This window comes from Micropterus dolomieu, linkage group LG17 (genome assembly GCF_021292245.1).
Source record: "Micropterus dolomieu isolate WLL.071019.BEF.003 ecotype Adirondacks linkage group LG17, ASM2129224v1, whole genome shotgun sequence".
NCBI lineage: Eukaryota > Metazoa > Chordata > Actinopteri > Centrarchiformes > Centrarchidae > Micropterus > Micropterus dolomieu.
In genome coordinates this window covers 6,584,208-6,597,952 of record NC_060166.1, presented here as the reverse complement: position 1 = coordinate 6,597,952, position 13,745 = coordinate 6,584,208, and the positions used below count along the sequence as shown (strand labels likewise).

At 40.8% G+C, this 13,745-nt stretch overlaps 2 protein-coding genes across 5 annotated transcripts in view; one reads left to right on the top strand and one right to left on the bottom strand.

Moving 5' to 3' along the window:
• The window catches only part of tpst1 (tyrosylprotein sulfotransferase 1), a gene marked incomplete at its 3' end in the record, with an annotated part of 837,181 nt that overhangs the window by 264,765 nt on the left and 558,671 nt on the right, over nucleotides 1-13,745 (bottom strand).
• sorl1 (sortilin-related receptor, L(DLR class) A repeats containing) overlaps nucleotides 1-13,745 on the top strand; it is a 94,603-nt gene that overhangs the window by 61,184 nt on the left and 19,674 nt on the right. For all 4 annotated transcript variants that reach the window (XM_046074868.1, XM_046074867.1, XM_046074866.1 and 1 more), the window contains exons 11-21: nucleotides 3,498-3,571; nucleotides 5,092-5,180; nucleotides 5,862-6,040; nucleotides 6,484-6,670; nucleotides 7,066-7,194; nucleotides 7,851-7,936; nucleotides 10,541-10,713; nucleotides 10,959-11,090; nucleotides 12,217-12,308; nucleotides 13,058-13,304; nucleotides 13,452-13,590. In XM_046074868.1, coding sequence (XP_045930824.1) covers nucleotides 3,498-3,571; nucleotides 5,092-5,180; nucleotides 5,862-6,040; nucleotides 6,484-6,670; nucleotides 7,066-7,194; nucleotides 7,851-7,936; nucleotides 10,541-10,713; nucleotides 10,959-11,090; nucleotides 12,217-12,308; nucleotides 13,058-13,304; nucleotides 13,452-13,590 — 1,527 coding nt within the window. The remainder of the gene's footprint in view (nucleotides 1-3,497; nucleotides 3,572-5,091; nucleotides 5,181-5,861; nucleotides 6,041-6,483; nucleotides 6,671-7,065; nucleotides 7,195-7,850; nucleotides 7,937-10,540; nucleotides 10,714-10,958; nucleotides 11,091-12,216; nucleotides 12,309-13,057; nucleotides 13,305-13,451; nucleotides 13,591-13,745) is intronic.

The following is a 13,745-nucleotide window of genomic DNA, read 5'->3' as shown; positions in this document are numbered from 1 at the left end:
CGCTTTAGCTGCTTCTAAGCTGCTTAGATCATTAATACAAATATTAATTTTTGAACGTATGATCAATATGTCAGTATGAACATGCTACACATCGTTAGATCAGTTAGATTCTCCACAATTCAGTAGTTCAGTTCATTTAAGGAAAGCAACGAGCCCCAAAGTCTAATTCTTCTGAATTTACCAGTGTAACCTGCCTGATACAAGAGAGGAAAAGGGGGAAAAAGTTCTGACTCACGTTAACTTTGAAGCTCTCGTTAAGTCTGAATGTGTCTGTTCCTTGATTATTTAATATATTCCTTTAGTCTGTAAGGGTCCACCCATCAAAAGAATCAAAACAGCTTTTCAGAAAAATGAATCCAAGTTGTGAATCCTGTCATGGGAAGTCCATCGCTCTCTGTCTGCTAACTTCTCTCATCCTGCACCCTGTTGTTGTTTTGATGTTACTTCAGAATAAAAGTGCATAAGCCGTCTGTCGGTGCTAGATCAAATGAATGACGTGTATTTGATATTATTTGATACATTTTTTTAAATTGTGTTTATTATTCTGATTGAAATAAATAAACTGTTTCATAGTAGGTTCAGTTTTGTGCAAAAGGAATTAAAGGCCTGTCCCATATGGACGCCTGTCCCAAATATAGGCAGGGTCAATTCAGTGATTTTTAGCAAATAAAAGCCCGGGCTATTATTCAAAGTTGTACAGTTTGCTGTTTTTGTTTTCAACGAGATGATGCGGAGCCATCTTCCACGTGTCGGATCCCAGGTACCTACCGTTCTCTAGAAAAACTGAGTTTTTAAGTTGAAGTACAGGTGGGCAACAGAGCACACCCAACCAAACCTTTCAGTGATGCTGAAAACAGGCCTGAAACTTTCAAGCAGAGAGGGCAGCCAGACGATGCTTTTCATCCTGGTGTTACTCTTTAAATGGTGATGCTCACAGAACTCCATGTAAACACACAAATGCAAAGATAGCATATTTGTGCTTTCCTGTTTCAAATCTGCACAATGACGGATAGTCTTCTTTGGAACATTCGTTTATTGCCTCAAGTCCCTGGCTCCTTGTGTGATGATATTTAATGAGAGTCATTAGCCCGTTTTACACGGAGAGAGAGTGTAATTCATTTCAGAGGCATTATTACAGTCCTCAAAAGAGACACAGCAGCCATGTTACTCCCATTTTAATCTGCGCTTCTTGAAGTTATTCACCCTGAAATGAGATTGGATTAACAGGATCGATGTCGGCAGATGTAAGCAGGTGTCTGTCTTCTGTGTCAAAGGGAGACACTGCTGGTATTAATCATCCGGTCCATAAATTCCATTGTTGTTGATGGATGGATGGAAGGATTCATGTTGCAGATGGATGTGTTTTGTGTGTGTGTGTGTGTGATATTTACCAGGGTCAGTGTTGGGAATTAGAGTTTAAATGACATCAATACTTATATTAAATAATAATAGTTATAATATAATTATTATAACTAAAAATAACTAAATGTAAATGCTCCGTATTAGTATAGCGCCTTTCTAGTCTTTTTCAACCACTCGTGACGGTGAAAATAGATGGCCATAACACTGGCCACATAATCTGGTCTCATCAAAATATAATAAATGATCAATTCCAAACTCTAATTAATAGATAAATTTATAACTATACCAAAATTACCACCCATAGCTAGTAGATTGAAGGATTTTGAATTCTACATAGAAGAGGTTGGAATTATATTTACTCTTTTCATTCATGCAACATTAAATAAACCAGCATGTACTGTACATCCACAAGCATTTCTTTAAAAGATAAACACTAGGAAGAAAGAAAGATTGTGCGCCTGCCCTGTGTTGAGCCTGCAGGTGCATTGACACACATGTTGCTGACAAAGAAAGCACAGTGAGGGAGCTTCAAGTTTTTTCTCAGCGTACATGGTTGTTCGGGGCCAAATCAGGACTGTATGTGTGTGATCTGTGTCAGATAACAGTGCCAAGTTAAAAGGAGTTAGTTAGTGTGCAAAGACTGTGTCTGTGTGGAGCATAGCATTACGTTAAAGAAGAAAAGTTGCGTTGGCATGCTGGTTGTTAGCAGGCCCACTGTGGATTGGCCAGGCGAGGAACAATCGGAACCACATCCTTCGTACTCTTTCGCTTTGTCGTGTTCCGATTGAGATTGAAGACCTGGTCCCTCAGTTATCCCCTTGGCATTCAGCTACTTTGTTGCTTCTGTTAGCATGTGAATTAGCTAGCAGACTTTGTGTCGTAGCCGCTGGCTAAATGAACTGGTTTGCAGGGATCTTAGGCAGGCACTCGGGCCGCAGCTGTAAGAAAGAGAGTTCCGTTCTGAGCAGTTTGCATGCAAACATGTGCTGATTAGTTATATACACATAGTACAGCAGAGGGTGAGGGGAATGTTGGTAGTTTTGACAGAAATTGAAGCATAAACAGAAGACATTTGACTATTCTGTGGGGAACAGGGATGTTTGTACAAACATTTAATCAATCCAGTTGACATTTCATTATGGCCCAAGGTAGTGGACCGACTGACATTGTCATCTCTAGAGCCATATATGATCAAATTCAGTATTAATTGCAAGACTTGATGTTTTTAGTTCATTTAGATAGTGTCATACATAGCACATAAATATTTATTTTATTTTATCGGAACGCCTTGCAGAATTCTCCTTCTAATAACTCTCATTTTCTTTGAGCTATGCTTACTTCATGTCACTGGCTTATGACATTAAAAGCACTACAATGTTGATACAGATGTCAAGTCTTTTTAGCCATGCTAAAGCGGCGTGGCTCTAGAAAAGGTTGTTTGGTCCAGACTGAGATAGATCAAGAAGTATTGGATAGACTGACAAAAAGCACAGACATTCATGAATCCTACTGACTTTGATCTCCTGACTTTTCCTCTAGCTCACAATCGGGTCAAAAAAAATGTATCCAGCAAACCCTCTTCTGGTTGCATTTGTACATTATGTACACACATTCATAGATGATTTGTAATAACTTTGGTGTTGATATCACATCTCTTAACACCTGCTCAAAATGTTTTTGACAAAGTTTACCACAGACCTTTACTCTCAAAACCAAAATTCACTTACACTTTGGTTTGCTTTACAATGAGCATTACAGCCTAACAAGTCCACTGGCATGGCTGAAGACTCTTAGTCCCAATAGTTTTCTGAAAAACAAATGGAAAAAAAGTTCAGTTTCCATTTCTGAATGTTTGATTTCATTATATTACTTTTTGAATTGCCCACGCAGCTCATTCCTGGTAATCTGCCTTACTAAATAACAACTTACTGTCAAAGGAAAGTGTTTCTCAGTGCATACAAAGCCTGCATGCATGAAAAGGTACAGAATGCTATGGTTTGAGTTCTTGGGTTACATATTTTCCATATCTGAAGCAAAAACAGTGGCCACAAAAAGTCTGTAATATTCAGGGAAAACCCCTGTAATGTGTGTGTGTGTGTGTGTGTGTGAAATGTCTTTTTGTCCTCTGATTGCAGGATCTGTAGGCAGGAACTTGGCCAACAAGCCTAATGTGTATGTATCCAGCAGCGCTGGAGCCCGATGGAAGGAGGTCAGTACAGAATTTGACACAGATGACAAGAAAAACACAGCTTTTAAAATGGAGTGAAAGCATTCCGTCTATCAAGGAGAGTTTTCAGCATGTTGCAATGAATTTCATCTCAGTGCCTGTATGTGGATGTAAGCAATATGGACCTCTCTTTTTCCAAAGACAGACCTTTTTTTTCTCTTGAAAACACACCTAGAAAAAGCTCAATATGAACACAGTTCAAACTTTATGTTTCATGGATGACAACTTAGGGGTGTACTCACTTTTGTTGCCAGCGGTTTAGACATTAATGGCTGTGTGATGTGTTATTTTGAGGGGACAGCAAATTTACACTGTTATACAAGCTATACACTCACTACTTTACATTGTAGCAAAGTGTCATTTCTTCACTGTTGTCACATGAAAAGATATGATCAAATATTTACAAAAATGTGAGGGATGTACTCACTTTTGTGAGAAACTGTATATGATTTGGAGAGTAGACCGTGTTTTAAAGAAACAGTTATTGCAACACGTACTTTCTATGAATGATAACCCGTGTCTCAAAGGATAACTTATGAGTCATGATTTCATTCTGCTGCTCACTTGTGGGTACAATATTGATACATTTTCAAATTATAAAGTTATTGTGGTGAATGAGCTAGAAAACCGTTGCCTAAATGTGCATACCTGACAGACAAAGCAGCATCAGAATTCATTTGGAGTGGAATGAGGACTGCAAAGCTAACAATCACTCTCTTTTTATCTCTGTTCTAGTCTCTACCAACTCGTGAGAAAAATATCTGGCTCCCTACCTGCTAAATGCTCCACTATGGTTGCTAGCTAGTTGCTAATTGCAGCTTTGTTTGTCTTTTTGTTTGGTGCTTGGCAGATAGCGAGTTTTTTCCGAGCCGAAAGACACTAAACTATACCTTAGAGCGGAGAGGAACTGCAGTAGGAGATTCTCTGTGGGTTCATTGCTACGAGCGACCCCTTTCACATCACACGTAGTCGACTCATCGTTAATATGAAAATAATTTTAAACCTTAAAGATTCATAGACTGGTCTTTTCAGGCTGTCTTTAAAGAGATGTGATTCAACATATTGCTCTGTTGATCATCCTGAAATAGTTGTGATCTTTGCTGTACTGAACTGTACTGAATTTGTGCGTTCTAGGCAGCTTCCCCCACATTTTGCAAACCTTAAGACTTTAAAGACACTTTAAGTGAAGCTGTATCTCTCAGTGATGTCTGAACATACAATTTTACCAATAAAGCAGTCAAATGTTTGATATAAACCTGCCCTTTGACCCTCCAATCTGTTCATTCCTTAACTGAACTTTACAGTTTCAATTATACCATCACTGTGTTCTGTCCCACTCCTGCGTCCTGTTTAAATAAAGGTGTCATTGACAAGGTCATTAAGGTGTCTTCCTCCTTCAGATTAATTATGACTTGTGTTTACCAAAGTGTTAAATTACCTTTTCTGGCTTATTATGTACATTATGTTCCAGTAGTTCATTGAACATGCTCTCTGTTGTCCAGGCACTGGCAGGCCCTCATTTCTACACATGGGGCGACCATGGTGGGATCCTGATGGCTATTGCACAAGGAGGCGCCACCACCCATCTTAAGTAAGTCCAAAAGACCTGTTGTAAATGTTCATCCGGGGGGAAAAAATCAGACTTGAGCTCTACCTAAACAGAACAGTTTCAAACATAAAACCCTCAGAGGCTGCCTTGTGACTGCAAGGATTCCATTTGAAATCCCCAAACAACTTGTGGAAATCTGGGGAGTGAAGCACATAAACGGCACCTTTCCCGGTGGATGTGCTCATTAGCTGGCAGGAGCAGATTGTGTGAATGTGAAGCAGCTTGTTGTTGGGAAAAAAAAAAGCAAACAAACCTTCCCTCAGTACACAGAGGTGTAATAAAACATCTCTTTGCCAACAGCAACATGTTGCCGCTATTCATATTCATGTGCAGGTGATATTAACGTGAAAACAGCTGGCCTTGTTTACACACAGTGTGACTTTAGTTTCCTTACCCTGATCTGATTTGTCAAGTAAAAAGTAAAATGCATGTTGAACATGGGGGTAATGTTAAAGAGCTGTTTTTTAGATGATGATGTCCTCTCTTGCTGTTGTTAAATCAAAGAATGAGTGGGTAGGCTGCAGAAGAAAGGACTTTCTGGTAACATACTTATGTAAAAAAAGAACAGATACAGGCTTTCAGCAATGAATGGGAAACATCTAAAAGGTTATTGTTGCTTGTTGCAAAGTAATATTGGTTAAATATTGGCCACGTCCCTGTCAGGTTCAGCACCAATGAAGGCGAGAGGTGGACCGACTTTCAGTTCTCAGACAGGGAGGTGTATGTTTACCAGCTGCTGACTGAGCCCGGGGAGAAGAGCACCATCTTCACCATCTTCGGCTCCTATGCCGACCAGAGACACAGCTGGCTCATCCTGCAGGTCAACACGTCCGAAGTTCTGGGTAGGTTGAAGAGTGAGAGGGAGGTTCAGAGGGAGGGAGAGGATAGAGAGCTTTTATGTTCAAGATCCTCAGCTCTTAGCAACAACAGCTATTTATAAGTTTGTACTTCAGCTGAAGTGCCCAACTGAAGGTTTCATTTATGTGGAGCGCCTGAATTTGCATTCATTTTGTGACTGCTACATTAAATATAGTGTTAATGTTAGCTTGTTAGTTACCTCAATCATAATAGATAGTTACATCACACTTCATGCATTAAAGGTTATAGCTGAAATTGCTGTGTGGAAATTAGGGTTAGAAAGGAGATAAATGCGTGTATTCAAGAGCTGTGAACATTTTTATTAAGGCTACTAGATGGAGTGTTTGATCACATGAAAGTCCTGTACAGGACTAAATTTAGAGGAACAGGAAATGGACAACCGATGGACCTTTTTGTTTTTCTCCAGGTGTGCCGTGTTCTGACGCTGACTACAAGCGCTGGTCTCCTTCCGATGATCACGGTAACGAGTGTCTGCTGGGCAGGGAGATAACGTTCAAGAGACGAGCACCCCACGCTACATGTTTTAACGGAGAGGACTTTGACCGGCCCGTCACCATCTCAAACTGCTCCTGCACACGACAGGACTACGAATGGTTAGGGACCAACACATCCACAAAAAACTTCATATTTGTCACTGAGGGAGAAGACGAGTTAAAAATAATAATCTATGTTCATTAGCTTAGCGTGAGTGGGACATTTCTCATATTAGAGGTAGATGTCACTGGCTGGCTGAAATCTGACTCTTCATTACATTTTAATACTCGCAAACTGATACATTGTTTTAAACCTACTTGGCACATTTTTATTAGTCCTGAAGCTCCCATCACAACTCATAATGAGTCTGTTATGAAATGCACATCAGGTGCTGCCATTAATCTCAGGGCAGAGGCTAACTGGCTGTTATTTTTTCTGTTCCCGTGTTTCCTCTCCCAATCTGTCCTCCTCCTCCTCCTCCTCCTCCTCCTCCTCCTCCTCCTCCTTCCCCCAGTGACTACGGCTTCAAGCTGAGTGAAGACTTGTCTCTGCAAGTGTGTGTGCCTGACCCTGAGTTCTTAGGTGATCTCTATGCTCCTCCAGTGCCATGTCCTGTAGGTACCACCTACCGCCGCAGCAAGGGGTAAGCCGCTGTTATCAGACTTTACAGTGCAGAAATTTGCAGCCTCGGGTTATTTTGTATGGTTTATTAGCATAATGTTGGCATCTGCAGCACTAGTGGATTTACATCGACATGAGTTTTCTTATTGTAAGCTTTTTTTCTCCTTTGAGCTTTATTGACCTTTTTCCAGGTTTGTCAAATATTCATGGACCTCTCTGAAAGTCCTTGCATTGGAGTCCCATAGACTCTAATTTGACCAAATCTAGACCCTACGTGGCAAATTTTATAATTTATTTTTGTCATTTGACAGATGTGAAACCTGAGTTTGAAGTTTAAAAAAAAAAAAAAATGTATTTTCTTGTTTGATAACTCTTAATTATCTGTTCTTTGTTTTTCAATTAAACATTTGTGGTTTATCTGGTCGCATTGTTGACAATGCGCATGGGCCCACATTTGAACACGTTATCTGGCATAATTATTAGCCAAACAACAGTCCTCACCTTTTATTATTACCATTTATTGTAATTACCTGAGAATTCCCCAGAATGCAAACCAGCCTTTGTTCTCTTTGGTTTATTACTGCTATGGAGAGAACTGCCATTGCTGTCATTTGCTGTGTTTGGTGAGAGCACCCCCAAGTGTCCAACTGAGGACGGTTCTCTCTGTTCCTGCTGCAGCTACAGGAAGGTACCAGGTGACAGCTGTAGTGGAGGGGATGTGGAGTCCAGACTAGATGGAGAGATGCTGCCTTGTCCTGTCGGAGGTAAACCCACGCTTTATTAAATCTATGCAGGGGTACAGATAATTTATGCAAAATTACAAAAATTATGCTGTTGGATATTTGCTTTTGGCTTCGCCTGTTTCCCTTATGTTCTCTTGATGTGTGGGGATTGGCTGAGGGAGACCAGAATCACAGGAGTTGGTGCAACATTCCCCTTTGCCCAAATCAAGCATTATAGGGTTTATCATTGAAGTTTTCCTGTTGGCTTCTTACCCAGCTGACGGAGCTAATGGAAGTCTTTTAACTGAAGACTAGGTGACAAACGTGAATCACATAATGATTGTCTTATTCTATGTACCAATTTACTGCAGGTTAGAATCCAACTGAAATTGAGTTTCACTTTTTATACTAAAAGTGAAAATCACAAAACAGTAACAGTGCAAAGTTAGAAAACAGAGGTTAAAATTATTTTAAATATGTTTTGTGGGAAGATGTAATTCTAACCAAGAAGCTGGACACATATATATCAAACTTCTTAAAATGAAATTTTGGACTTGCCTGAAAGAAAAAAGTAAGTATTCACGCTTTTCCTCACAAAAAAAATCCTCAAAAATTCACACGTTTTGCAGAATAACATGAAAGAGTGCAGTGTAACTATTTTTTCAATAATGGACAATGGGTCAGACATAGGTCTCTGAGTGACTAGTCCTGCTCTGAGCATACATTTAATTAACCATATGATCATGCTCATAAATGCTACTCCTACTCTTTGCTGAAGTAGAAGTAGCTTGATAAATGTGTCTTGACCTTCACTGTCAAAAAATGTTTTTATTCTTAAGTTGGCTCTTTATTGCATTCTTATGCGGATCTTGTGACTCCTGATCACAAGATACACACTCCTGATCTCTATAAGTTAGGAACCCTATATCTTCTTCTTCTATCTTCATCTAAAAATGAACTTCTGCAATTCATAGTTTTCACCTTCCAAGGAAAACGCTCCCTTAGACGGCAAAATGACGTTAATTTCTGTTGCTTGCCAACCAAGTGATACACTGTAACTTTGATTTTTTTACTTTTTGCGTTGCCAAAATGCTGAATGGTTGTTGTGCTTTCGGATTCACTAATCGAAGAGACAAGCCTGGGTTGTCTCCCTGGGATTCCCCAAAAGTAAAAGTAAACATTACCACAGTCGAGCGGCGGCAGGGAGCTGGCGGTTTTTAACGGTAGAAACGTGGCAGCGGATGCTGTAACGTTATATGGATCGGGTACGCCCAACACTTGTAGTTTGTGTTCATATCTTTCTTGTTTGTAAGTTGAAAAGTGATCCAAATAAAATTAGACTGCTTTTGCGGCGTCTCTACGGGGGAGTCGCGGTGTGAGCAGCTATCTTGGTCTGTTGTTTTGCCCTCCTCCTCCTGAAAACTATAAATTGAGATGTTTATTAAGATTAGATGCATGTCTGGTTGAGTAAGAGTAAATATTTGAATTCTTCTGAAAATAAGATTAAAATGATGTTGAAGATTCCCTTTCTAATTTGTATCTTTTATAGAGATGTACAAATTAGGGAAAGATAAAGGAAAATTTTGCTACATTTTATGTGGGTGTCCAGTCAGTGCCTACATGTACCATGACGCATTGCGCCCTCTCGACCCTGCTGGTCTTGGTTGTCTTTTCCAGTTTATCTTTGGTGTCCTGAAGATGGTCTCCAGCACACCTCTGTCCAAGTGAGGAGTCAAACTTTAATGCATAGTAACGCACACAGGTGTTTGTGTCGACGACAGCATCAACAACAGGCTATGCAGTCGCAGCCTCTCCATCTCTGTGCTGCCTTTCTTCAGCCTTATAGTCTGGCTGGAATAAATGCATCTGAATATCTGAGTCACCCAAAACATTTGCCCTCGTCCGTAACATCCTCTGCACTCATATTTTGGGATGCCATTTTCAGGGTTGGAACTGTAGCTAGTTTAAGATACAAGATACAAAGAGAACAAGTAAGTTTTGTTTTTGAGCAGCATCCAGTACGTCTCCTGGCTACCCAGAGGCTACAAATCCAAGCTGAAATCACCAGTAGTTCTTCTGTGCCTCCACCCACGTCACTGTGATGGTGCTGTGCCAGAACAGATTTTGCTGCAGGAGAACTCTTTCTTGGTCAATATAGGATGCTCTAAAGAGTTTATTGCTTCAATTGACTACATCTACCATCATCACTGACTGGACATCCACAAAACGAGTTTTCCCTTTATTATCATAAATTAAAACTGAAATCTCTGTTAATGTTAAAGGTGGGGTATGCAATTCTGGAAAAGTCTATTTCACGACAAATCCCATGATATAGAACAAGCCTAGCCTTGTATGTATGCAAAAGCTGGTTTCAAGTCATATAACATTATATGACACACAAATCATGGCTGCAGTAGTGATGTGTAGCTCGGTACGGGCCACCTTGTGTGTTTACAATTTACAGAGCCAGGGCTGTGTACAAACACCAGATTGAATTTGACAAAAAGACGTGTATTGGATTAGAATGACATACCCCACCTTCAATACAGACTCATAATTATAACAGTACTTCTCCCACCCACAGTATCATGTGATTATTTGTGTATTGAAGTGTATTTAAGTGTGTTTTCTCCTGTGCTCTCTCAGAGAGTAACGAATTCATCCTGTACGCGGTGAGGAACTCCATCCATCGCTATGACCTGGCCACAGGCACAGACCAGGCCCTGCCTCTGGCCGGCCTCAGGGAGGCTGTGGCCCTTGACTTTGACTATGACAGGAACTGCCTGTACTGGGCTGACATCTCACTGGACACCATACAGGTTAGTGGGGGATTCGGCCGGGAGGTAACCGGACCTACAGACTCAAAGACAAGTAATGCAGGCCTTGATGAGGAGAGGAGCTCACACAGTTAGTGAAAATGTCATTCTGCCATGCTGGAATTTTAGCTCACTTGTGAAATGAATGTAACTGTAACTGCAGCATGTGCACCACAATAGTCTCATTTGTTTTCAGTATGTTTACCAAGGTATCACAATGTCCCATTAATGTTAACCTTCTCCTGCAGCGTCTGTGTCTGAACGGCAGTACAGGTCAGGAGGTTGTAGTCAGAAAAGATCTACAGAACGTGGAGGCTCTGACCTTTGACCCCATCAGTAGACTGCTGTACTGGGTTGACGCGGGAGCACAGAAAATTGAGGTATAGAAGTGTGTGTGTTTGTGTATGTAATTAACACTGTTAAAAAACAAAAAGTGTATAGGAATTAGAACTCCACCAATGTAGAAATATTTACAGCTGTAGACGTGTCTGAGCTGTTCTTTAAATGCGGTTTAACTGATCCATACTTACATGTGGTCATCAGGCTAAAATGATGCTGTTCATTCTCATTAGGGATGAACGATTAATGGTTTTCAAATCAAAACTGCGATTTGAAAGAACGCGATAAGCTAATCATGAAGATGGCGATTAAAATGTAGGTTAATTATAAACCGCGTCTGACCTGTTTATAACAGTCATGCAGTTACAAATTCATTCCTTCTTGTGTGACAGACCTGCTCAAAAGCGCCATGCGCCTCCAGCTACAGTCTTACTCACCAATCAGAGCGGGCACAGGGTGTGTACATTTTACAACAACAAACAAAACTGGATGATAACGTGGGATAGTGGCGCCAGGCAAACAGACAGGCAGCGGCTGTGCTGCGGCGTCGACTCACACTGAAGTGTTTGAGCAGCGGAGCGTTTAGCTGCCCTACGTTATTGACGTGTTGTTAATTTGTCATTTTGTGTGCTTCAACTACGGATCACATCTCTCTGTGAGCCCGTTTCATTCCGCTCTCTGCACATTTCCCTCATGGAGCACATCAGAATAAGAGCGTTTTGCCTGCCTGATTTTGCTGACTTGTTCAGATTTTGTTAATTTGTTCAGCTGTCCTTGATTTTTGTGCTTCTACCATGCCTAAGTAGGCTACTTGGTTAAATTGTTTCCGTTTTTGTCTGTTTTAACTGTGTTTATTATACGATCTGGAGTCTGCACAGGGTATTTTATTCTCTCTGCCATTCTGCGTCTGACATCCTGCTCGGTTCATCTGCTCTGTGCTGCTTGACACGGCTTCTGTCAAAAGCAGACTGGCAGTGAATATTGAACTTAGGCTAAAATAAAAAATAAAATAAAAATCGCAAATCGAATCATAATGGCAATATCACAAACCACAACCTGAAAACGCTTCTTTAATTGGTTGATTTTGTTTTGCCATCCAAAGACTATCACAGGTCTTAAACTGAAAATGATGAAAGTTTCTCTGTTGTTGTTTTATTTTTTTGGAAGGTGTCTAACCCTGAAGGCGACCTGCGTCACACTCTGCTCAACTCTTCTATCCTGGAACATCCCAGAGCTCTGGTTCTGCTGCCTGGAGAGAGGTAACCCACATACACACCAACACACACACACACACATACACACAAAGGGTTCTCACACATCCTGGAATACCTGGACAACAGTTGACCAATTTTCAATTCATGGAAAACACATGGAAAATGAGAGAAAAAGTGAAATGTCCTGGAAAAGTATTTCTACATTATGTTGCAGCAGCGTTGTGAAGACACACCTGACTGACTCTCAACCTTTACCCAGACCAACAGTCATTCTAACGTCAACCCTGCACATTAAGGAATGAACAAAATGTCCACACTCTTGCAAATGTACTTCTGCTTTTCTTTAAAATGAGTTCAGCTGATCATCAGAGTTACCACACTGCGGTATTTGGTTTTTCCCTTATTCTGTTTTAGATTTGGTCAGAAATGTAATTTAATTTCCCTGCACTTCCTTGCGCTTCCTCTTTCTCTCCTGTCTGGTCTTTGTCTAAAGCTATTTTTATAGCCAGTCTCTCTATCTGTAAGCAAGAAGGCCTTAGCCTGGGTAGGGTGTAATTCTCTGGCACTGCCTTGGATCAAATATTTGATGATAACATATGACATTATTCACCAAATTACAACTTGAAGGAGGGGTGTTTTGTTTAAGACTTGTTACAAAGCGCAACCTCATTTGGACTTTTTCATCCAGTTGATTAACAGGTTCCGTAATAAAAATTAAACAATGCACCAATTTTAGATTAAGTCCAAATTTAAACACACAATCCCCATAAATTCATACGGTATACATCCCACAGTCTGATGTTCTGGACTGACTGGGGAGACCGGGCTGCTGGTGTTTACCGGAGCTATATGGATGGGACCAATGTGTCCTGCATCGTGTCCGAGGGCGTCCGCTGGCCCAACGGGATCACAGCTGACGACCACTGGCTGTACTGGACTGAAGCCTACAGCGACCGCATCGAGAGGGCCGACTTCACCGGGGGCCAGAGGAGCGTTCTCATGGAGGGGCTGCCTCACCCGTATGCCATTGCTGTCTTCAAGGTGAGACTGTATATGCAATAGATGTACGATTTAACAAAAGGTTTTGTGTCCTGTATGTAGAAAAGGGGTTGGATTGAAATGTGTTAAATGTGTTACGGCGTCACTAATGAGGAGTTTTCACAAGCCTGTGTTGGACACTATTTTCAGAATGACCTGTACTGGGACGACTGGTCCAGAATGGGGATCTTCAAAGCTCCAAAGGCTGGTTCCCAGAGCAATGAGCTGATTGTTGGCAGACTAACTGGAGTCATGGACCTCAAGATCTTCTATAAGGGGAAGAACAGAGGTGAGGAACAGAGAGTGGAGTCATGTCCAGAAAGTTTGAAAGCTTAGCAGAAAAAGTGACAAATGAATCAATGAGATATTATTTTAAGTAACTTTCAGACTTTAGATTTCAGTTTCAGACACACATATAAAATATAAAAACAAATAAAAGGTTAT